Genomic DNA, 25862 nt, shown 5'->3' with positions numbered 1-25862 from the left:
TGTAAAGGCCGTTTCCTAGGCCAAGCAGGGAGAACGGATGAGATGGGAGAGTGTGGAACGACGCAAGATCGATTGGCAAGACCTATGGACAATGGAACAGAGCAGGATCAGTTTCCTCATCAGATCAACATAAGATGTTCTCCTATCACCACAGAACCTAAACCTCTGGGTGGGTGAGGATCCCTCATGTCCTTTGCGTTCATCACCTGCAACATTAAGGCACATTTTGACAGGATGTAAGGTGGGTCTTAGCCAAGCACGGTTTACTTGGCACCATGGTCAGGTGCTGCGATGTTTGGCCTTAGCATTGGAAGACAAGCGTAACCTGACCAAAAAGTTGCCACCAGTTCCATCAAAGCATTACACACAAAAGACAATATTCCTCCTTCCAGGAGAGCAACCACCAAGAAAAGTTGTTAAAACCAAGCCTCACCCAGGACAACTGGAAGCTGGCAGTTGTTGGTCAATGGCTTATTATTCCACCTGAGATTGCCACCTCTAACCTTTGACCAGACACTGTCTTGTGGTCTGGATCAGCATGCCTTGTTCATCTGGTAGGGTTAACAGTGCCGTGGGAGGATGCTGATAGTGTTTTTTATTTTATTTTATACATTTTAAACAATTTTTGGGTGGACCAGTTAGGAGATGTGAAAAGTCTGATTGTTTTCCAAGTGGTTTCACGTGGGTACATCTGGCAATAACATTTTTGAAAATCCATTATTGCGCCGAATATAGCCTTGTAGCCAAATAATAATTTTCTTTGTTATTGTCTGGGAACTTTCCATACCCAGCAGCGAGATTTTCCAGTTCATCATGTTCTACTATTAAATCTAATTATTATATGATTGTTGATAGCCTAAAACAGTTCCAAAATTCATGGAGGTCTTTTTAAATTGCAAAATGTGGTTTACTGATAGAGTAATTCGAAGCCCATCAGCTGTTTTAAAACCGGGGTTGAGAGTGCTTTTGTTTTACCTTAACTGCGGAGGGATTGCATGGGACTGTCGATGCAAGAAGTATTCAAGTAATTGTAACCCTCTTCTCTGCTTTAGAATTTAAGTAATGGTAAACTCACGCGATGAAGACCACCTAAAACCAATGATCCTCCAGCGTAGCCCGCAAGCCTATCGTTTCCCAGGGCTATAGTAAATAAATATATAAACCTTCTTTTATAAATGATGGACTCGCTGTGTCGTCTCTATTGACACAACTGTAGCACTCTGGTGAAATAGTTACACATGGGGTGATGGTAATTGTTTGAAGATGATACCGTATTTACATTGTGTAGTTTGCGTTGTGTGTTTTGTTTCAATCAATAAACCCAGACCAGGTTGTTCGAGTCCAATAAGCCAGCTCTATTTTATTTAGTTCCACCGGTTATATTTAAAAGACAAACACATAAATACACAGGTACACGGCATGCTTAGTACATTAATGCTGTCAGCTTCATGTCGTTATACTGTCTGACGCGAATTTCAGAGAGCACTGCTGTTCTAAATGTTTCCCTCTGGTTACCTGGCTACATAAACAACAGCACAGTAATTCTAGACGACCGTGTTTGTGTGAACTGCAAGTGGCTCCCAGCCTGCCAGCCAGCCAGTCAGCCAGCCAACATGCATCCTGACCGTCTGGAGCACTGGTGGGGGGAATAAACTAAGGATTGCTGTTTGAAATGCAGGCTATCAGTGTTTATTAAACATGTAAGTAAGCTGTTTTATTTCAAACATTTTTGTTTTTCTCATTTACAGAAAAAAACAGTACATTCAAACTAGTATATAATAGGGTAGGACGGCGAACGTCAGTGTACGTGGGTAATAGCAGCACGAGTAGAAGTAAATGGGCTATTGTAATTTGTATATTAATAAATTATGTAGTTTTCCTATAAAAATGCAAACATTTGTATTCATTCGAGAACGTTTACTTTTAAAAAAGAAAGTACCACCAAATGTATTAATATAACGAAACTAAATTGCCAACATTACCTGGAAGCATTTTGTTTTGATTTGTTTTCTTGTGTGGCAAATCTGCCGTTTAGAGAATCAAACTAGGTTTTGCCTGTCCTTCCATTAAAAGTTAACTCTTTTCTGTGTATGCATCAACCCATTTTTACAATAGCAACGCCATAGAAACAGATATAGGAGGGTTCTTAGCACCCACTTATTTTTCCTGATATGGTGCATAGGCTGCAGTAGTACTCATGTCTTTACTATAGTTTAAAATAAAGATGCAACACAAGCAACACAGTTTTTTAGGCTATATTACAAGTGTGCCATATGGTTGCATTTTCATTTTTTGTTGTTTCTTTTTGCAATTACATTCAGTTTACGTAAAAAAATAAATCATGTGTCAAAATGTTTAATAGTGAAAAGTTACACTTTTCTTGTAATTTTACAGTGAGCTAGCGTTTTTTTTTTTAATTTTAAAAACAACAATATTTGTGTTTTTATGTTAGAAACCCAGTCATGCTTTGCCAATGTACAACTTATTATCAGAATGAAACCATGATGTAAAAAGCAATTCTTCACTTCCCGGTGTACGCAGTGCTCACGCAGACAGTTCAGCGCTGCTTCCTGCTCAATGCAGAGCCGCTTCCTGCTTCATTGGGTCACCGATAATTATCGCTGCAAAAAAATTATCATGATTTATCGGTATTATCGATTTATTATTCCAACCATATTGCTAAGATGCTAAAGTGATATAAAACAGTAACTTCATGCCTGTACTCCCTTCTTTTGTTGCCTCATTCTGATGAATGGTTAATCTGTGCCTCTTAGGACTGCAATTAACACAGCATCTTTGATATTTTAAATAGTTTGCAACTGTTGTGTATGGAATTGGTGACTGCTCCTTTAATTGTGTATAGTTGTAATATGGGAAATAGCATGCTGCAGCTCGCATGCTCAGTTTTAAAGTCCTGATCTGAGAGCATGTAACACAGACAGCTCTTTACATGTTACTGTTCATTTTTTCAGTAAGAACAAATTTCAGTAAGTTTGTTCTGTTATTTCCGAAATTAAATAACAGCAAGTACATCCATCCTCTCAACCAACAGAGAATCCCAAAGTGAACATTTCAGATGTTAATTAGAGAGATATTTCAGAATGACAGGTGAACAGTTTGATGGTCTGTTAAGTCTGTGCCAAAAAAGACGCATTTCACAGGATTGTAGATGACATTCCGTGATTGTGACGTGATTAGACCCTCAACTCTGACTGGAAATGATGTTGGAGTCTGAAGTATGTACTGTAAAGGTCAGAATTACGTCATCTAAACTCTTTTGGAAAGTCGTACATCCTTTTCTCATTCTTCTGCGACCTGAAAAGACTTTGAGGAACTTTTAATAGAAGAAGTTTGTAAACATCCACATTTATATAACCCCTCACTTAAATAACATAGAGCTGCCCAAATAATAGAAACAGTGTTGATGTGTATTATTCAGAAGAAAAAAAATAGAGAAGGACTGGATAGAATGTAGCCCAATTTGAGAGAACTGCATGATAGATTTGTGAAGAGCAAGAAAACCCTGAAGTAAAGAGTGGAGTCAGAGGCTTGTGGCCACACTTTGCTGGGAATTGCCAGTTGCTATGTGCAGTGTGACTGCAGATCTGCAGGTGTCACTGGCATCGCATGTGTATTTTTGCGTTGAAGCAGTGGTCCCAGTCTATTGGTTGCGAGGACAGAGATGTACCAACAGCGTTGCTTTTGATTTTTTTTAAACCTCTTGTATAAGATTTACAAACTCAGCACATCTCCTGAAAAGTCCATTTTTCAAATTTCGCGAATGCAGTCTGTATTTAAAGTATGAACGACAGCTGTGCAGTCAAAGGAGCTGTTTACACGATGCGTCCTTCGTACAGCAAATAGTGAAGCTGCACAGTTTTTATATCTTCTGCACCTTACGTATCACATTCATCTGCGACAGAAGTATGAATCAGCCTTAAGTTTTGTACTCTAAAGTAACATTTAAATGTGTCAGTAGTCAAAAGAAATAGTCTTTTTGTTATTGGTTTTTGGTGTACTATTTAAAAGCTGTTGTGCATGTTGATGTAGCTAAAACTACATAATTTGGTGACCTTTCCATGAGCATGACCTTTCTTTTTTTTTTTTTTTTTTTGCCGCACCTCGTCCGTGAAATGTACAAAAAAATACTGTGTCAAACCTTACGCTTAACCCCCAAACACCAGTGGCAATCATTTTAGTCAGCCTGGAGCAAATACAGTATAAGGACAATTATGCATTGACGGAAGGATACATTCAGTAAAACTTCAAGTTTTAAGTCTAGTGTTTTACTTTTTTATTTTTTTATGTCATTTTAAGACATTGTATAAACACACTAACACACTTCAGTGTATATATTTGGATTGTATGTCATGTGTTATTGCTTATATATAGCATAGTACTTATTTGGATTTCAGTGAACGCAGTGGACAAGGTCAATTTTGAGTTGTTGATATTGGTAGCATATCTTACTAAGGATTTTATCTTCACATAAAATCATTATTCATAGATCCAGTTTTTTTCAATGTTTCATTTAGCCATTTTGAAATGCTGTATTTTAATGGTTTTGAAAGAGAAGGTTTTATAGCAGTATAGAAGATTTTTTAATAAAATGCCATTGTTAGTCTGGACTACTGGATCCCTTAAAGTGCAGTGTTGAAGCTAAAGATTGCACAGTACACATGCGCTTGTAACAGAATGTAGGCTAAAGGTATTTTTGTTTGCATACCAAGACCTTCCTGTGTGCAGTACAGTACATCTGCTATAATGACGAGCCAGTTAAGCATGTTTGAGTCCAAAAAAACATTCCCTCAAAGTAAAATGGAAGTGTCTTTGCTGAACATTCCCTCAAAGTAAAATGGAAGTGTCTTTGCTGAAGCCTATTACCTGTTATCCTTCTTAATGGCAGCGTTTACATGCACAAGTCATGACAGTTTTCCTCACAACCTGTTTGCTGTACTTTTAAGGAAATGCATTGCTATGCAGTTCTGATTTAGGAAAAAAAATCGTCCGTACCAATGCAGATTACTCAATTCATAGTCATTGAGGGGAGGTGATATTTAAATGTCTGTGTCTGCCTAGTAATTAGGAAAAGAACGACTCTGAATATCGGCATTGCCATGAAGTTAATTTTTTAACTTTTCAAGAGAAATTAATTCATGTGTTGTCAGGCACATTCTGAATTATGTCGTGCATTAGCTACTTGTTTGTCTGGTTACCTTTCCAACACACACACACACACACACACACACAGAAAATTATGTAAAATATAATTTCTACATTTATTTTTTCTCTTTTTTTTTTTTTAAATTTAGAGGTCGCCAATTATTTTTATTGTTTTCTCCCCAATTTAATAATGTCCAATTATTTTTAGTCTTAGCCCACCTCTACCAGCCCTGCACTGACTCTGTAGGGGCCTGTCCTCTGAGCACAGGGGCTGCTGTTGCGTGGTGAGCCAAGGACAACCTGGCTGACCTGGTCCTCCCTACCACTGGGTGGTGCTTGGTCAATTGGGTGCCACCCCCTGGGAGCTCAAGTCCTGGGTCGTCAAAGTAATAGCCTGGACTCGAACCTGCGTCATGCAGAATATAGGGCGCACCCTGCACGCCACGCTGAGAACCTTTACTGGATGCGCCACTCGGGATCCCCTTCATTTCTACAGGTTTTACTACTTAGAATTTATATTTGTGTGTGTGTGTGTGTGTGTGTGTGTGTTTGTGTGTTTGTGTGGGTAATAGATTTGTGGAAATGTAAAGTAATTTCATTTGGCACTAGAACCGCCTTACAACAATACATGTAAATTGATTTAGAATGGACCTACAATGTTTATTTATTGTGGTGTGTGTGTATATATATACACACACACACACACACACACACACACACAAGCCTGTTGTTATCTCTGTTGGACCTGGCAGCCATCAATTCCTTTGTTTTTTACAAGGTAGGAGAGATTTCATCTTGAAGCTAGCCACAGTGCTTCAGCAGAAACATTTCGATCAGAAAACTGCAAAGCTGCAGGCTGCAGCAGCTCAACCTAGATTCTGTGCTGTGAGTGACACATGCAGGATAATTATATGTTACTTAGATTAAAAACTACTTTTGTTTTTACGGTTTTGTATGTGCTGTTTACACTAGCTGTTTTAAATGTTTATTTTATTATAGTTTTTCATTTTGTTAAGTAGTGCTTTCTGTGTGGTAAGTTAGAAAATAAACCCTTTTATGTTTAATTGTTCATTTAAATACGAAGTTTAGGTTGTGCAGATGTTTGACATGATGTGCTTGAATAAAACTTTTGAGTTGTATCCGATAGTTTGACTTTCATTTTAATATTGATGATGTTTAAAATGTACCGTGATAATGACTGCTGTCGGCAGGTATTAGTATAACTGTGGAGGTTCTACTGTTGAAGTAGTCCAGAAATGTAGTGTGTGTGTTGGAGGGGGGGGGTTCACACTGCCAAAAGGACGTCCTTTTGCTGTTTCACAATGTATTCACGTGACAGCGTCACACAGTCATGACTGTAGAGTCCATTTTCAAGTGCATGTAAACCAAGCCATTGTCTTCACCCTCACGTCTCATTCCACAGGTTCAGTCGTATTATTCAAATTTATTAGTGAATACTTCAGACTTGTTAATTACTGTTCCAATGCTCTTATAATTGAAAGGGGAACAGCTTTGATGTGTTCACAAAAATCATTGGTGCTACTAGTATTGCTACTACCACTGCTCCTACAGTACAGTACTTCTAGATAAAAGTACAGCCTACTGTAACCTTATAAAGCTTGATCAGGTGAAAATGCTCTTTGGCTCATTTAAGTCATTACTGAGTACAAACTAATTTCTCACTTTGAAACAGACAAACATGTGTTGCTATGACACTTCCTCAAGGGGCCATGCTTGTGCAAACACACGAGTTCCTTTTTTATGAAGCACTGGCCCTGTCAGATGGCATGGGGAATACAAAGTGAAGTACAGTATAAGCAGGAATATTAATTTTAGTTGCTGCCAATATCTGCATAGTTGGCCTGGTAACTGAGACCAAAGTAATAAGACTCTGATTTGAAGATTATTTTAAATAGAAGTAAATAAATTAATAAATAAATAAATAAAATGTTATTTATGTTTTCACTTGGATTTTTAGCTGAACGAAAACTACGTTAGAACGATATTCATATGCTGTAAAGGATTTGCACAGTACTATAATTCTCATGAGTCCCTGTGATGCCTTGTAATTTAAAGATGGCTGCAGTGGAAACAGCCTTGTTGATGCTCCTAGTTTCTGCCAGGCTGAAGCACAGCTGCACTTTCTGCAGCAAATCCTTCAAGCCTAAAAGCAGACTGTTTTCGGTTTTGATCTCAACTATAAAAACATTTGCTCAGTACTGTAGCATGGATTTGCATTTTGACAGTTACAGCGCCTTAATTATTATTTATTTATTTATTTATTTATTTTTAATTAAGGTGGTTAGTCTGAAGTACCTCCTGTTGATTTAGAATTGGAAGACTTTATTTTCTGCTGCATACTATTACTGTAGTTCTACTGTTTTGTGAGAAGTTGCAATAGTACTGTGTGTTTTTAATTTTAGTTTATACCACTGAAAATCAATTAAAACCAGTTAAACACAGAACACCATTTTTACGAAACCACCCCCAAAAATACCCCACTCAAGCTACAGTATCGTTTGTAACGCGTGTGTGCAGCACTGATCATGGCAGAGATATTCTGAACTTTTGTCATTCTTATTTTTGTATCTATGCCTCTGCCCTAATCTAGTTATTACACTACTATTCATAATCAGAAAATGATTCATTGTTCACCTTAACTGCTTGGGTATCCCTGATCATTAACCTACTTTTAGAGCCAGCTGTAGGCTTGAGCTTTCAAATCCAGATTCCACGGTGCTGGGAGGCAGAGTAAGGCTTGTTACAGTCTGAGCCATTTTCTTATGTGTGAAGTCTTTTTTTTTTTTTTATTTAGTCGTCTGCAATTTTTTACTCCAGTTTTTCTCCCCCAATTCGGTATGCCCAATTATTATCTGTATCCTCGGCTCACCGCTCTCAACCACCCCCCTCCGACTTGAGGAATGGAGGCTGGAGCATGCGTCCTCCGAAACGTGCTCCTGCCAGTCCGTCATTTTACATGCTACGGATCCACAGCGAGGCCACCAGACCTATAGTGCCGGAGGACAACACAGATCTGGATGCTCCACTGCAGAACCACAGACGCCCTATCGGCCACAGGAGTCACTGCTGCGCGGTGAGCTGTGGATTTCCCTGCCGACCTAAGCCCTCCCTACCTGGGCAGCGCTCGACCAATTGTGTGCTGCCCCCTAGGAACTCACGGTCACAGTTGGCTGTGACATAGCCTAGACTCGAACCTGCGGTCAGGCTATAGGGCACATCCGCGTGGAGCGCCTTTGCTGGATGCGTCACTCGGGAGCCCCGTGAAATCTCTTTTTATTGTTATTCAGAATCTTAAAAGCAGAGCAAAACAGTATAACATTGTCAGTATGAATTACTGATATTGCTTAGAGGTTGATTTTGTTAATTTTTAAACTATGTACAAACTAAAATCGGTGAGCTGTTTCTTGAGTGTCTTTTTAATTTGTTTAAAATTACTGCTGTTATTATTATGTATTATTATTATCATTTTAGGAATCATAATGAGCATTAGTGCATGTTGCAACTGGAAACCCATCATTAACTTAACCAGAGTAACAGGAAGATGCTTGGAGCACTTTCCCACATACTGTAGACCTACATTTACAGTTGCCAGCCAAAACTGACTTGTTTTATTTAGCTTAAGTGTTGACTGATCATTTCCACAGATCAGCAAAACTGAATTGCACTGTGCTTTTCTGTATGATCTGGGAATACACCTACAGTACTTGCTTAGAAACTCTTTGAAATGCAATAACGTTTTGACTGGATGTAGGAGTGATCTGTGGTAGATCTAGGAACTGTCAATTCTCTTTTGCGTAACCATATAAAGGATATGATGCTTAGGGTAAATATTTTAAATAAATTTAGCATAGAGGTAGCTGTTTTTATTGATATTGCTAGCAGCCTGTACAGTGTCACTTTTTTTGTCTCTATCTAGTAGTTGACTCTGACAGGCAAATAGTCTTGATTTTGTATGTAATTTTCTCAGGCAGTTACTGTTACCTCCTGCTCAATCATACATCAATCAACCTTTATTATATATAGCACCTTTCATAGTAGATCACCAGCACAAAAACAAGATAATGAGGAACAATGTATAATGCATTAAATACAATGAAACACAGGGCATAGTACATTAAATACAGGCACAGGGTGTGAATTCTAAACATTGTGGATGCGTGTGTCCTACAGAATCATACGAATAAGATGGAGTGGAAAATCTGAAATAGCAATTTAGACAACAGCTAATAACAGATATCAAGCTTAAAGAGCATTGAAAGCAAGAGAGAACAAGTGGGTCTTGAGAGTTGATTTGAAGCGAACGACCGTTGGAGCTGCACGTACTAAAGCTGGAGGAGTGTTTCAGAGAGTCTGGGCTATGAAGCTAAAAGAGTGCTCTCCGAGTGTGGTGCACTTTTGTTTGGGTATAACAAGCAAGCCTGAGTCAGAGGACCTCCGCTTGCATGCAGGGACATAGCGGGTCAGCAGGTTGGTTACAGTTTCCTTATGAAATGCAAAGCAGAAACTGTGCAGACATCAGTCAGTTATCTTCGCTCTGGTAGTATAGACCACTGATGTATTAGTGTGTGTGTGTGTGTGAAATCGGAAGCTAAAACTTATATCTGCCTGAAACAAAATTCACTGGCAGTTACTTCAACAAATAATGCCTGGTATAACAGGTCTTTATCACAGCATGAATACTATAATAATCTGTCGTCTAGGCCCCCCTCAATCAGAATTCCCAAAGGTTAGCATGTGATTTCATATTTGAAAACAAGGAACTTTGGTTCATTGCTAGGCAACCTAGTGGAAGGTGACTAACCTGAGTTGAACTGTACTGATCTGGAATGGTCTGGAGTCTGTTTTGTAAGTATAGGCCACTCTGTAATGAATTGTAAGCTACTGTACAGGGCTACAGTTATACATCTGTGTGCAGTTGGAGAAGTGCAGTTCAATGTGTAGCCTACAATGCCACTATCTATCTCAATGGTTGTGTACTCTAATAGTGCCATTCCTAAATATTTCTCCAAACCTAACCCAAGACAGAGGAAGAAAAAAGAAAAACCCTTCAAAAATAGGGATTAAATGCTGCAGGTCCTTCTTGACAATTTACCCAGCATGTAAAATCGCTCCAGTCAGTCATGCTTCCCCTGGAACCAGAGCCTCTGTGTTGTTGAGATCTTGACCTTGCAACTTGTAGCCACTTGTAAAAGGTAAAGTGAGGCTTGGCGATTGAAGACCGCATACATTATGTTCTCAAGTGGTACCGTATTAAGCTTTTGTCACCCTGTAAAACATTTTCCTCATGTAGAGAATGGAGTACATGCAGCGTGAATGTAACGAGATCCACGCAGGATTTCAGCATTTTCTCTTCATCTTTTTAAACTCATTGCAGGCCTGCGGACTCACACACCCAATGCTCCACTTCAAAATAAGTAACTTGATCTTGATTTTTGCTTAATATTACAGAAATAAATGTATCTTGAAAGGTTAGCACAGCAATACAATTAATCTTTGTTATTTTCACAGATTAAAAAGGTTGTTCACTTGTTTTAAATTCATTACTTAATAGATCTCTTTTCCGTGACACAAGATAATTTTATGTGGTCTGGTCTTCACCATTTTCATTTTTATTACTAATTATTGCAAAGAGCCAACTATTTTTAACCAAACTAAAACACAATGTATAACAAAAACTACCAACAAACAACTACGTTGTTTAATAAATCCAAATATTATTTGAAATCTACTGTGCGTGTATCATATTGTATTGTGTGTAAAAAAAAAAAAAAAAAAAAAAAAAAAGAAAAAAGATGTGGGTTGTTTTTTGGCATATCGATGTATGGTACCGATAATACAAATAACATTGTGTTTGTTTTGCTTTTTATTTTTGTATCAAGTGGATGTGTGGACAGTAAAATATTGATGCTTTAAATAGAAAACAGACAATGACCACTTGATCCTTTCACACAGAGACGTGTCTGGAGAAAGGTACTGGTGTAATGTCGATTTTTGCTATGACATGTAGAGGCATCAGATTTTGTTTCCTTGTCAGAATCTGATACCTGTACCAAAATTTTAATCTGTAGCTATAACTAAAATAATGTAATATAATTAACATAACATATTAAGTATGCTACTTTTGCCAAACAATTTGACATATGAGTACTTGAGGTTTTACACATGCACATGCCCAAGGTGGTGTCCCCCATACCTCTCAGGCATGGAACACACTGTGCAATTCCAGTGCTCCGTAGCGGTACATTGCAAGCAATATTTTAACACTATTATATTTTAATAATCCCCACTAGAGCAATATATCCGCATACTTTTTGTATTACAATTTCACTGTTGTCCGTATAAACATTTAAATAAACTTTTTATTTTCTTTTTTTCTCTTTTCAGGTTTCCCCACCGTATCTCACCAACCTACTGGTAAGTACATAATTCAGACCTGCCAGGCTCTGTGCATTTTGCATATACTATACGCATTCTGAGTTGCTAATACGCGGGTATGGTTTCATCAGAGATGATACGCAGTCATGTGTAATATATATTTTGCTCATCGGCTGTGATGTTGCCTGTAGTTACTGAGAAAGTGTTGCATCTAACATGATCAAGGGCGCTGGAACTAGGGGTGCTGGGTGTGCGGCAGCACCCCATGGCTTCCATAATATACGTGGGTTACAGTTTTGTTCAATGCATTTCAGCACCCCCACTTTAAAAATTGTTCCAGTGCCACCGAACGTGATTGGTACATTTTGTTAAGGACTCCCTATCTCTGAAATTTGCAAATGACCACCCACAGTCACTTTGCAGCTTCTATTCATGCTTGGTCGCTTATGTTGAAAGTGGTTAACACTGCTAAAGCCTGTTCAATTAATTATCAATGTTGTATACAAAAGCAAAACACATTATCTACCATGTTTTTGTTTTCTCTGTAAGACATAGGGGGTCGATTGCAGTGTACCAGAATTAGTCCACTTGATGCGTCTAACCAGTGGATCAAGCAGGTTTAGTCCACTTGCTTGGACTAAAGTTAGTACACTTGTTAATCCCGATTGCATTGCATCTGTAGTGTGCAATAATTGCAATAATTGAATACCTTGTTTTGAATTCAAATCATGTAGAACCCGACCTTTATCAAAAGAATCAGTCTAGTCCATGTTTCTAGTGAATACAAAGTAACAGTTTTATTAGAAATAACACTAATCAAAGGAAAAATTAAAGGTGCAACAACTAAACTAAGATAATACAGAAAGGAAGAATTAACTAAACTAAACTAAACTAAACAGTACAGAAAATAAGGTTCAAAGAACAACACCCTCCCCCCACTCCTGCTGGTTGATGCAACACAATCTATGGGAGATTCCCTTAAGGTTACAACTGCATTTCCTGATCGCTATTAAGATGAAGGTTTAGTCTTTAACAGGGGTATCATTAGTAACACAGATATTCACTTTTGTTAATTTTTGATAATCAAAGCATTGTTAAATCAGTCTCTCATATATATAATTTGGTTCAGAAGGCAATTCTCACTCTTGCGAGATAGACTCTTTGCGTCCAGACAACCTATCAAGAATTATCTATTATCAAGACAGCTAAATTTGGATTCTAGCTTTTAAACGCAGAATGGTAATTGCCTTATGGAACTCACATCAATATGTATAAATCACATACAAACAAATACTATAGTGTTCATTAACTCAAAGCATGAATTGAAAGCAATAATACTTTTCTTACATTCCACTTAAAACAAAACATTAATTGTACTTTAAGGTCTGCTTATTCTTGAGTTCATAAGAGGATTAAAACACTACTCATTGAATACTTAACAGATCTGCCCTGCCTTCTCCAGCTGTTCTGTGTCTTCAACAATACAGCCGCTCGACGCTCTCCCGCTGGGAAAGAACAGGTCCAGGTTCTGGGGTCTGCCTTCCTCGAGTTTCGTCTCCACTTCAGTGTACGAAAAAAATGCCTTTGCAAAGACCAAGAGTCATTAACAATTTAGGTATTCCACTGAAACAGCAATTCCTCCACCAATATGTGCACTCTTCGTCTGGTTATGTCTGGGATATTCCACCGCAAACTCCGGCACTGCCAGCTCAATAAACTGAATATACTTCAATTTATGTCGACTTCAAATGTTCATCTAACTCTTTCTCCGGTGATCAGTCGGGGCTAAGTTAGAGATTTGATTACAAGTACTTCAGGATTTTATACGCCTTATGCAGCGGAATCCCACACCAAGGCAAACACTAGAATAGCTATCTCGTATTAGAGAGTCCGAAAACAGTATCCCTGTCCCAGCTGATCACAGGCTAGATGTCCAGGTTATCACAGTTCAAAGACTTGTTTGTGTATTGGAGCCTTGGATTTTGTGTCACATTGTAGTGATATTCTTTGATGCCAGTGTCAGCAGAATTGTTGTTTTACTGCTGAAGATAGTCGAAGGTAGAGAGTCCACTGGACAAACGATCTTCAGTGTGGTGGATGATGAGCTGAGGAGGAGGGGGATATCCTGGGCTAACTGTGTCAGCTTTACAGCTGACAATGCTGCTGTGATGCAAGACCTGGGGAAGGGAGTGGCTGCCTTCGTAAAAGGTCAACACCCACACATTCACTTTGTTGGCTGTGCTTGCCACCTTATTCACATTTCTGCAGAGAGAGCCTCAAGGGAGAGGTCAGTCAGCATCGAAGACCATCTAATCACCATCTTCTACTACCTGGAGAAAAGCAGCAAGAGGAAGGCAACACTGCGTGAGGTGCAGAAGATATGTGACGCTGATGTCCGGAAGATTGTGAAGCTGTGCTCCACCAGGTGGCTCTGTCTTGGTCAGTGTGTGAACCAACCACTGGAGCAGTGGGATCCTCTGACTTCATTCTTTGCTGGAGAGGTCAATTCTTCAAAACCAGCAAAGGCTACAAAAACCGCTTCCAAGCCAGCTGCAGCTAATTCCACTTTGCAGGCCGAGAAGTCACCCAAGGCCTCGTCATGCTCCAGCACCGCCAGCAGTGTAAAGCCAGCACCTACACCTACAACTTCAACAACGTGGACAGGGTTTGACTTGAGTGCTTTCCTCTTCAAACAGGGTGAAGTGGCCAAGCAACAGAAAACAGCCAAGGAAAAAAAGCTCAAAGGGGGTCGGGAGAAGAAACCCTCTGGGAGCTCACTATCCAAGCCTGAGAAGGGGCACAAGTTTCTGTCAGACCCTGTGTCCAAGGTATATGCACTATTTTTGAAGAGGTCTATGCCAGTTTTTGACACAGGAAACCAAGCTTTGCAGAAGGAAGAACCCTGCATCCACACCGTGCTGCAATATTGCTGTGCTTCTGCAAGCCAGAAAAAGTTGTTGCCAGAATGAAAAATGTGGGAAGACATTTGAAACCCACAGACCCTAACAACAGGAAAAACCAGCTTTCCACTCCGATGAGTGGGTCATTAAACGAAGTGCTTCATCGAAAGCCAGACGAGCCTATACCTGGGGCGGTTTTACAAGGATGCAAGGCAGTTCTTCTCATCAGCTGCTAACTACATGATCCGGAAATTTCCTTTTGGAGATGAGGTCTTGGTGTATGCAGCTGTGGCAGACATCCGCAAAAGGAAGTCAGTCAGCTCCTGCTCTCTCGTGTTCTTCATCAATCACTTTGCCTGTCTGCTGCCTGAGGGGGTCACAGTAGACTAACTGGAGGATAAGTTCCGCCTGTATCAGGTAAATGATTTTGAAGACCGCATCCTGACCAAGCGCATTGGCGAAGCCCGGAGAGAGATCGGATTGGTCAAGGTTGCTGACAAGCAAGTCTTTCTGCAGTAATGCTGACTGTGAAAGAGTGTTCAGCTTGTTGACCAAAAACAAAACCCTACTAAGAGCCAGCCTGAGCACAGACGTGTTGAGTTCACTGCTAACACACAAAATCGTGATGTCAGCAAAGCAGCAAGTGTGTCACACACATCAGTGACATCTTGCTCAGAAAAGCCAAGTCAGCCACCTATGAAGCTTATGAGTTTTTAACGTTTTGACAGTAAATAAAACTCACCCCTAGTATTCATGTACACGTCAACGGTGGTACAAAAAAAATGTTAATGGTTGGCAGGTCTGCATAATTATTTCTTCCCCTTTTCTCGTGCACAGTAGTTTACAGTGGTATTATTTACTTAGTCCTTTATTTGTACAGTGATGACGTACATTTATAAGACAGACATGCTCAACCGGCACAAAGAAAAGTATTGGTAAAAAGTCTCTGCATTGCTTATTTTAACCAGTCCAGGGATGGTTTTATTAAGTGATGAGATCTTTGAACTGTGTATCTTAGAGATTCCATTTACGGGATGCATTCATCACACTGGCACAGTGGACATGCGCAGTGCAAAGGGAAAATAGTCTGGGCAACCGCAGTACGCAAAGTAGGAACATTTAATAGGGACGGAAATTGATGTGACACCGGTAGACTACTTTACTGTGTTGGATTGTCTGCCGTTCATTTTAACAAGTAGAAATATGTACTGTAAATGGTGGAGCAGCGAAAAAAAGTCCCACTACACTCCTGTATATGCAATACAATGAAGATTGAAAGCAAGCAATTAAATGGGCTGAATTTGCCAGATTCGAGGACGGTGGTCTAAAAATTTCCCTAAATGTAATGTACAGTGCTTTTCACCCCAACCCCACATACTGCTTGTGTCGTACTGACAACATTAATGTAGGGTACATTTATTTTATGGGTGGGATATTTTCAATAGGATTCACTGTGCCCTACAGTGTATTACGATTATAAAATTGTAAGAACAAAATGACCCAGGCCAGATGCCATTCTGAAGTTTTATTGTGAAAATCATGGAGAGCCTGCAATTGAGATGTTTAACGTAAAAGACAGTAATTCTTATTGTTTTAAAAGTAATTTTGCAATCACTTTAACCTCAAACGACCGATTTAATGGTACCATTGATAAATGTTAGATTAAACTATTTATTTTTTTAATTCTAACTGCAAAATTCTATAAGGGATTGACCGCTGGATTTGATCATAATATCATAATAACAATCATTCTCATGGATCTATTAAACCTTTTGAGAATGAATGATGAAACCAGCTGGTGAGCTTTATATTTAAAGGAGTAGGTATGTGTCATTCTCTAGCTCCTGTTTATACTTGCAGGCAGCAGTAAGGTATCAAGCTACAATATTTAAAATCTAGCTCTGCATTTGTTTGCCTTCAAGAATGCGTCTGATTCTAAAATCGTTTCCGATTTTATAGTATTTTTAGGTAAAGGGATATGGTCATTACAACGGGAACTATTTCGTTCAGTGGTTCCCAAACTGTGGGCCGCGACACAGTCCTGGGTGGGCTGCGGGAGCAATGACATTCTGTGTATTTTTTTTCTATTAATAACGAAATGCAGGCGCCAGTGGCAGCTGTGCCTGTAGAAAAATTAAGTGTAGCAATGCAATATTGGTGGACTGTCAGTCAACGCAGAAATTCACAAATCAGAGCTAACAGATTGCCTACCTGTGGGCGGGATGTAGAGCGAGAGCTCTGACAATAGGGCAGTGTTAAGGTCATGTGATCGCTCTGCTGGCAGATGTAAAAAGTGTGTTCAGTATTAATAAAATTACATGTTGAATCTGCTACCAAAGAATACATTTTGCAAAGTATAAAGAACAAAAAAGGCAGCTCCAGGAGTTTGAATGCTTTTGTACCGAAGGCTCAGTTTTGAGGTGCTGCAATGGGTTTCTTTTTATAGAAATGTTTTCATACTAACTTTTGTACTTGATAACATTCATTTAAAAATTAAAAAGATGCCTATATTGAATACGTTTTTGTGACTAATTAGCTGTTAAGATTTAAACTATCGAGTACTTTGTTGTGTGTTTCAATATTAACTAAATCAAGTTATTACTCAAACTGATAAATCTTGTTACATAGTGGTAATTGATTTGTTAAAATGTTTGGATATACTGCTATTTTATTGATTACTGGCTCATTCACAGTCTTAAAATAACGCTAGAGTATGTTTTGCTGGAAAATAATAATAACAAAAAAGCATTTTTTTTTTACTGATTCAAATTTCGCTGCAGATTGATTGATTTATTTTCATAAGTTTTCTTTTGGTTAAGTGGCGCAGCTGCTCTCCGATTTATTTTATTTATTTTTTTTGTCGGGGGTGGGGGTGGGGAGGATGTTTAATGACCAAGAAAAATAACTGCATTTCTAAAATGTTCAATTATACAAAGCTACCTAATTTTAAAGGTTTGATAAAAAAACGTCTGTTTAGTTTTTGCAATTTATTTTATTTACTAAAATTAAAGTGTTTCAAAAAGTTTTATTTTCACTTGGTGCATATTCTGTGTGATTTCTATCTTTTCACAATTTATTTAAATGAATAAAGGACAGTTTAGGTTTATTTATAATGTTACAGGTAAATGTTTAAATAAAATGTTTTTAATTTGACATTTTCTCAAGAGGTGCTAATTGTGGGCCGCCATGGCTAATGCAACTGAACAGGCAGGCCTCAGGTACAGAAAAGTTTGGGAACTCCTGCAGTAATCAACACCCATTTATTTCTGGACTTAATCCAGTGTTGGAATAGGGCAACTCTACTATACTACTACTTGTTTTTGAATTTTGTAATTATTGTCAGTTTAACTGAAAGCTTGGCTGAATCAGATGTTGAAAACAGCAAAGGTAACCCATTAATTGTATGCTGGGTACATGCAGCAGTACATTTGTGCGTTTATAAATATGTCTGTGGCAGGCTGGCGAGTGGATAGAGGCCCAGAGACAGTCTGCAGTTCAAAAAAATAACAATTTTATTATAAATAAACAAAAATAAAGTGCACAAGGGCAAAATAACAGATACTCAAACACAAATAAAGCAAAAACAAAACTCACAAAAATAAAGTTTCCAGGCTGGGCAATGCCTTCACTGGATTTAGAAAATTCAAAAACCACAAAACAAACACCAACCTGCTTCCTCAGCTCCCCTCTCCCCAAATGAGAAGCAGAGGCCTCCTTTTATATCAGGTGGCTGGGCGCTGATTGATCGTTAATCAACCTAATCAACTAATCAACCAGCCACCTGAACATAATAAACCCAGGCAGGTAGGGGAAGTTAACCCCATCCCTGCCAATTTCTAAAGAGCAGAGCTTTGCTCTGCCACAATGTCATATTCTGTTTTAGCAACCTTCACCAGTTAACTAAAAAAATAAATAAAATATCACAAAGATAACTGTGTTTTCATGTGTATAGGGAAAGATGGAAATAAATTTGCTGCTTGGTTTGGTTGGTTCCCTTTCAAGTACAAAATGGGTATTTACCTTCTAAAGACCCGGAAGCCTGACTTAGATATACAAAACTGCTTGGCCCGCCCCCAAGGGCATAAAGGGACTGTGCGCACAGATCTCAGCGCCATGTTTCCTTTCAAGACTGACCTGAAACAGGAGAGCCTAGTTCAGACAAGTGCTTGTTATTTCTTCTGCTTTATATCTGCACTATATATGTGCACTACAACCTGTTTGTTACGTCCCACTATGGCCTTCTGGCCCACATGAAACCAGTTGCTTCAGTCGCTGCTTCCCAGCTCTCATTTTGGCTTAGTTTTGGCTTTGGCTGAAATTACGAGTCGGTTTGTATATTTATAAGTCATTTATTACTGCATTTTTTTTTGTCATTCTGTTTTTCTATTTTCACAGAGACTAAGTGCAGGCCTGTCTGCAATGTGGTGCTGCGGCACACATGTAGCGAGAGCAGCTGCTGGGTTCAGTAGAGCAGCGCAGGACCAACGCACTTGCTTCGGCTGTGGTTGCTTGCAATCTCTCCCAGAGTATCTTTATGCCGTTTTGGTGATGGCTTTGCATCACCATTACAAGGGTTGTTAGTTAATTTTAAAAAGTAGGCTCCCCTCACTCTTGTGTGCGTACTGACTGAGTGCCTTTGCCAGTGGCTTGTACAGGTGGGCATCCCTGCAAGGCCAGTCTGCCTTTTGAGGATAAGCATGGCAGATGCTCTTCCTGCCTGGGGCCAGATCACTGGTGAACTGCAGTTTCTGCGAGTTTTGTGCAAATTTCTCTAAGCGACTGGAGAAGTGTCTCTCTCGCAGCTCTACAGAGCACTCTGCATCTCTTACTCTTGCACAGTGCTCTTCCCCATCACCCTCTTAAGAGAGGTGGCTGCGCCCTCACCCCATGGCTCTGCCAAGGGAGACCGGACGACGCACCTGGGAAAGTAAACCACACAGGCAACCGTCTTCATCTTCTTCACGGTCTTCATCTTCCTTTGCCTCTCCTCCTCCCACAAGTAAGAAAAAGAAGTCACCCCTCCAAACGATAGGTGAACTCAGGCAGATGGAAAAGCTCTGGGCAGCTGTTTCACACCAAGAAGCGGTGCTGACAGAGTTACTGCGACTGCCTCGCCTGTCCCCTTGGGGACCCAAGTAGGTTACGAGCGCAGATTGACAACAGGAGGACATGCTGTCCATTGCCACCTCTGATTAGGGGTGCGAACAGAAGCTGGCATTCCTGTATGAGGACGTGGAGTCCGACAGCACACCCCCTGCGTTAGTGCACCGCAGACATCTGGGTCACGCCTTCATAGAGCCAATCAGACTGTGCGATTGGACTCCAGGCCCATGCTGTCTACTCTGTCGGATGACAGAGGACAGAGAATAGCCGCCTGTCTGAAGCTTTTCCAGCTCAACAGAGCGCTTACAGTAATGACATTCCAGAGACTTCTGGGCTTAATGGCAGCAACTTCCCAGACCCTTCCTCCTGTGCACGTGTCCTCTCCAAGCCTAGTGGAATAACAGAGTTCTTCCGAGGAGCTTTCTTGGTGGACACAACCTGCCCGTCTATGTCTAGGCTTAGCACTGGGCAGCATTACCAGAAGGGAGGTCCATCAACACAGATGCGTCCAGCCTCAGCTGGGTCGCTATGTGGAATGGCAGGGGTACAAGGTAGGTCCACATAATATTTTGGAGCTGCAGGCAGTTTATCTGGCCTTTTTTTGCAGGAGGTTCAAAGGAGAAACATGCTTGTCCGGACAGACAACACTACCATGGTGGTTTATATAAACCACCAGGGCAGCCTCAGGTCTTCCAGTCTCCATCGTGTAGCCTGCAAGCTTTTGCTCAGGGCACACAAACAACACCTCACACTGCGGGCAGCACATCTGCCGGGATGATAAAGGCAAGATTTGAACCCTAACTAGTCATACTTTCACTCCAACTACATAACTGCTATGTTACACAGTTGCACATCTTAACCCTTTCAACAGACTAGGCTACTGTTTACATTTATCCTATCCAAACGGCAATACATTGCCTCAATATAGGTTGAACAGTTTTGCTATTCCTGTAATGTTTGTGTGTTATTATCCATTAAGAGAAAAAAGAAGTGATATCTGAAACAAAAACACATTGGAAATGTGGAAAAACGGCAGGTTATCAAAAGTGCCCAGCCATTTAAAGTGGAGATATCAAAATCACAAGCCAAGTTTCAAGAAACCATTGGGGCAACCTTGCCCAGCAAGTAGGCACAACTGTAAAACCAATGGGGGCCAAGGTTGTCCCAGTTGACACCTCTTAGTGGTACAGTGTTGTAATTAGCATGCTAACTTTGTTCGATTCTACATTTTAAAAAATAGACCACAGTGTCACACATTATTGGTAAGCCATTTTCATGAAGTCACCCTACTCCCACATGAAACATATTTTCAAAATACAGGTGCACTCCACTTATAACGGATCCTGTTAGAACGGAGTTCCGTTTACAGTTCATTGAGTGTCCACATGTCCCTGCCAAACAACATTAGTTTTAATGGGGAATTATCTGGTTTATAAGGTATACACTGTTTTAATACATACAGTTTTGCTGTCCACAGGCAGATATATGTTTTTTTAATATGTACAGTTTTCCTTTTCCACAGACAGGGCTTTTGCTTTTAATATGTATAGTTTAGTATAAACATTACTGTTTAGTAAGTAGTTTTCCTGTTCCACAGATAGATATTTTGCGCAAATAAGGTACAGTACATCCAGGACAGTAAATATAAATAGACAGACAGACTTGTAGTCAGGCAGGAAAAACAGTTGGTTTTTACTTTTATTCTTCTATGTTTTTGTTGGCACAGTCGTTGTACAGTTTAAATGTATAACGTATACAATTTTAATTAAATTTGGAGAAAATATGAATTCATAGAATTGTACTGCTTATTACATTGTACAGCATGTTCTGTATAAATAAGCCCTTGTTCTTTGGCAGTTAAGCTTTCGTGTATTGTTTATGTTTAAGGTACTTATGTTTGCAGTTAGATACAGCATTTCAAATTGTGTTTACTACGTACTTTGTTTAAGGTACTGATTTCCATTGTTCCTTGGAGTCCATTATAAGTGGAGTGCACCTGTACAATAATCCATTCATATGAAATTACTGCCAAGCCACTATGTCTTTACTTAACTTTTCTTCTGCTCTTTGCAGTATTCTTTTCTATTTTTAATTGTTGTGTCTGGCAAGTTGTATTACATTTATGTTATAACTGTGTGTACAGTATTTACCTGCTCACTAAGCTACAGTATGTTTGTTTATACTGGTTATGGAGGAGCCACAAGGAATATTGTCATGACTTAGAAAGACTGGGGTACAACACTACCCTTTGGTACCCCATGGTGTTTAATTCTTTTGGGTGATTTCTGCTAGAATGATCCAACTACAATTTATTCCTTATAGGCATAGTTTACTTTTTGTAAAAAGAAAAAAAAAGTAAAATTTAGTAACTGGTTTGACTACATTTGAATGCATACATTTCAGTGCTGTGCTGTGAGTTTGGACAAGGGATTGTGTACAGTGCAGTATTGTACCGTACTATAGTGAGCTGGGATTGGAGCCAGTGATGGATATGGCTGTCTGTCCTCTCTGAGGTATTATAGTATAACTGAGCTGGGATACACTTTATAGGCTTCAATATGTCAACACAAACAGACTTTTATCGTTTTTGTTGAATCTTCTTTAGCAGCCGTATCTATCCCAGGTATATTTGGTTATTACACTGTTTACCTTCAGGAGTCCTGAGGGTGATTTAATTGCACAGTAACGTATCAAGTTTTTATGCAATTTAAGCATCTTCATTCATGGATTTTTCCCATTACTAATTGTGACAGTACAGAAAATAATAAGTGATGTCCACTAATATTCCTAGCTGTTCTCCGCTTTACATCTATTATTATTATTATTATTATTATTATTATTATTATTATTACAGTACATGTATAAAGTGCCTATTTTATAGCACATTGAAGTTTCTAATAATGAGGTACAGTCATTGAAACTTTGCAGAATTGAATTGCGTACTACCTTTTTGATTTTAAAAATAAAACCAAACAATAATATGGTGCTGTTAATACCTATTTAAATAATTTTGTATTACTTTTAGCTTGTATTTTTTCCAATCAGAAGCCTTTTTTTTTTTTTTTTTTCCATTTTGAAGTTCAGATAATGAAGCTCTAGCTTTTGGTTTCATGGGTTTCAGAATTAGGGGGTGAGTAGGTTTTCATTATTCTGTAAATCCATGAACGGAAACAAAAACATCAGTTCAACAGCACAGCAAAGGATAGCAAGCATAGCATCGTTGTTGTCATGTGTATTGTTAGCAGAAACAGACCACTTTTAATAAATGAGGCATTTGGCACAGATATTTTTTATTTATTTTTTAATCAACTGTTAATACCAGACGAGCCTACGTAAACATTGACAATCTTTGTTTCTTTTAGTGCTACAGTGTACATGTGTACAGTTAGAAAAGAGTTAAAAAAATTAGAAAGAAACTCTGTAATAAAAGCATTTCAGGTTTTGTATTGGTAAAAATTTTATTTAACACATTTGCGTAGTTGCGTGCAGTCTGGTGTGAAATTGTCAGTACTAGCGTAGTTTGCCAACCTTGCAGCACAGATACAGAAGGTGATTGCAACTACTGTATAATTGCATTTCTAGTTCAAAGAGGATAGTTGATTTAATCTAAACCTGGAAAGATTCCTTTTGTCCTCCTTTTCATGGTACATCTATAAAAGATAATTGTTTGCACACTCTCATCAAATGATGCAAGCATGGGATTCCTTGTTGAAGAAATCTTGAATTTAAACAATATTCTCACTGGGTTTGTTACAGTATCACTTGAATTATTTTCATTGTGCTTCAAATGAAAAATCCTAGGGAATGTTGACAGTATGTGGGTGAAATACAGTATGTGTAAAGTGGTTGCTAGAATACCTGTCCTTGGCATCTGTGGAGACTAGAAATGCACTGTCTGGTTATATTACTTTCCACTGTTTATAGACTGTAACCCAGTATTCAGTGATTTTTCTCTATAGAAGATCCAGGACTGAAAACTAAAAAAATTTGAAGGTCCCAGAGAACATTTTGGGGGTCCCAATAAAGTAAAAGTCTTAATGTTATGGTACACAAATGTTTTTTTTTGTCTTCATTTATTAAAGTTTTGACCATTTTTTAACAATAAGAAACACAAACAATGTTTTCTGTCTAAAAAGAATTAAGACCAAAAAGCATAATAGAATCCACAAAAGCAAAATTTCATAAAGATCAAAGGACAAGCAACCGTTCTACTCAACCAGACGTCCCCCACTGCATGCTCTCAATATTAAATGACACCAAATGCTCCAGATTTGCATAAGGATGCAGTCAAGTGATTATATATAATATGTTTAATGTTATTTCTAATGGTTTTTCCATGTCTGTATAATACTGTTAGTGTTATTATGATGATGATGATGATGATGATGGTAGCAAGAAATCTACTGTTGGCATGCAAGCAGTGAATACTTGTTTTGAATTCAAAACAAAAGCAAATGCCAAGTACAAGAACAGCTAAATATTAACATAGCTCCTACAAATCTTTATTTTTAACTGTTTTGATACGAAGATGAATTAATTTCCCAAGCTGCTCTCTTTTTTAACATGATGCACATTGTACGCCTCGGACTAAACACAAGCCTCATGCTTTACTTATCCAGGTGCATTATGAGAAGACTGATGCCTGAGTGCTGCCCCTAGTTAAGAGCTGTAAGATGGCCAAGCCTGGGACTGACAGGGACGGCACCATGGTAGAGAAACAATCTGGAAGGAAGGTAATAGGATTTTAATTTATTATGAGGTTAAAAGGGGAGGTTCTGAAATGTAAAGGGGATTGTGTTTTTTTTTTTTTTTTCAATTTAACGGTTCGTGTGTCAGCCAAAATTGCCTCTTAGTTTGAATGTTTTCCTTTAATGCAATGTCCATTTAAAGTGTTTTTGGTTATCACTGCCAATATCAATATTAAATAACGTAACCCACACTGGACACTAGGTGTTCACATAAATAAAAGATGTGTGCCTGTAATCAATTAATCAATCAGTCAATCAGTCTTTATTTTATATAACACCTTTCATAGTGGACTACCATCACAAAGCGCTTTACAAGATGCAGTAGCAACAAGAAAATCCATAATACTTTAAATACAGAGAAATGCATAATACATGATATACAGAAAATGAATAAATAAACAAATAAATGCATAATACATTAAATACAATGGAAAATGCGTAATTCATGATAGTAGCATAATACATGAAATAGTAGCAGCAACACAGCAGCTAATAGCAGATAAAGAGCATGGAAAGCAAGAGAGAACAGGTAGGTCCTGAGAGTTTATTTAAAGCGAGCGAAGGCGGGAGCATCACGCACCAAAGCTGGGAGAGAGTTCCAAAAAGTCAGAGCCATGAAGCTTAATGAGCGTTCTCCAAGTGTGGTGCACTCTTGCTTGGGGATAACAAGCAGGCCAGAGTCGGAAGATCTCAGCTTAAGGGCAGGGACATAGTGGGTCAGCAGGTGACCAGGAGAGTTTTGAAAATAATCCTGAACTTTACAGGTAGTCCGTGCAGCTGGGCAAGACGGGGGGTGATGTGATCACGTTTTTTACATCTGGTAAGGATCCTGGCAGCGGTATTCTGAACTAGCTGCAGTTGGTTTATGGTGCATGCCAGGAGAACTCCATATAGAGAGTTGCAGCAGTTGAGTCGAGAGGAAATGCATGGCAAAGTATCTCCTCATCTGGGAGGGAAAGGTAGGGACGGACTTTGGAGATGTTTCTAAGATGGTAGAAGGAAGATTTGACCACGGAGGAGATGTGGGCATCAAAGGAGAGGTTGCTGTCAAGAAGTACACCAAGGCTTCGTACTGTGAGGGAAGGCAGCAGCAGACAGTTTCCGAGGTTCAGGGCAGCTATATTGAGGTTCTTAAATTGAGTTTTAGATCCTGCTAGGAGGAGTTCAGATTTGCTAGTGTTCAGCTGAAGAAAATTGTCAGACATCCAGGCCTCGATGTCTTGAATGCAAGCTGAGAGCCAGACCATGGCAGAGGGGCTTCCAGGGTCGAGTTTTAAGTAGAACTGAGTGTCATCAGCATAGGAGTGAAACATGAGGCTGTGTTGGCAGAAGAGGTGACCCAGGGGAAGCATGTAGATATTGAAGAGAAGGGGCCTGTGGCAGGCTGGCGAGTGGATAGAGGCCCAGAGACAGACTTCAGTTCAAACAAATATACTTATTATAAATAAACACAAAATGAAAGGGCACAAGGGCCAAAACAAAGCAATTTAAACACAAAAAAGATCAAAAGCAAAACTTACAAAAATAACAGTTTCCAGGCTGGGCAATGCCT

The 25862-nt window shown here is 39.1% G+C and overlaps 1 protein-coding gene across 3 annotated transcripts in view; it reads left to right on the top strand.

Moving 5' to 3' along the window:
* LOC121314470 (ankyrin repeat domain-containing protein 12-like) overlaps positions 1 to 25862 on the top strand; it is an 81032-nt gene that overhangs the window by 17648 nt on the left and 37522 nt on the right. For 2 of the 3 annotated variants that reach the window (XM_041247782.1, XM_041247780.1), the window contains exons 2-3: positions 11569 to 11598; positions 24182 to 24295. In XM_041247782.1, coding sequence (XP_041103716.1) covers positions 24236 to 24295 — 60 coding nt within the window. In that variant the 5' untranslated portion in view covers positions 11569 to 11598; positions 24182 to 24235. Of the gene's footprint in view, positions 1 to 1602; positions 1701 to 11568; positions 11599 to 24181; positions 24296 to 25862 lie in introns of those variants that run through there. The other variant, XM_041247781.1, reaches the window with a different exon arrangement.

The sequence above is a fragment of the Polyodon spathula genome, chromosome 4 (genome assembly GCF_017654505.1).
Source record: "Polyodon spathula isolate WHYD16114869_AA chromosome 4, ASM1765450v1, whole genome shotgun sequence".
NCBI lineage: Eukaryota > Metazoa > Chordata > Actinopteri > Acipenseriformes > Polyodontidae > Polyodon > Polyodon spathula.
The sequence above is the reverse complement of the archived record's forward strand: the minus strand, read 5'-3'. Positions and strand labels throughout refer to the sequence as shown.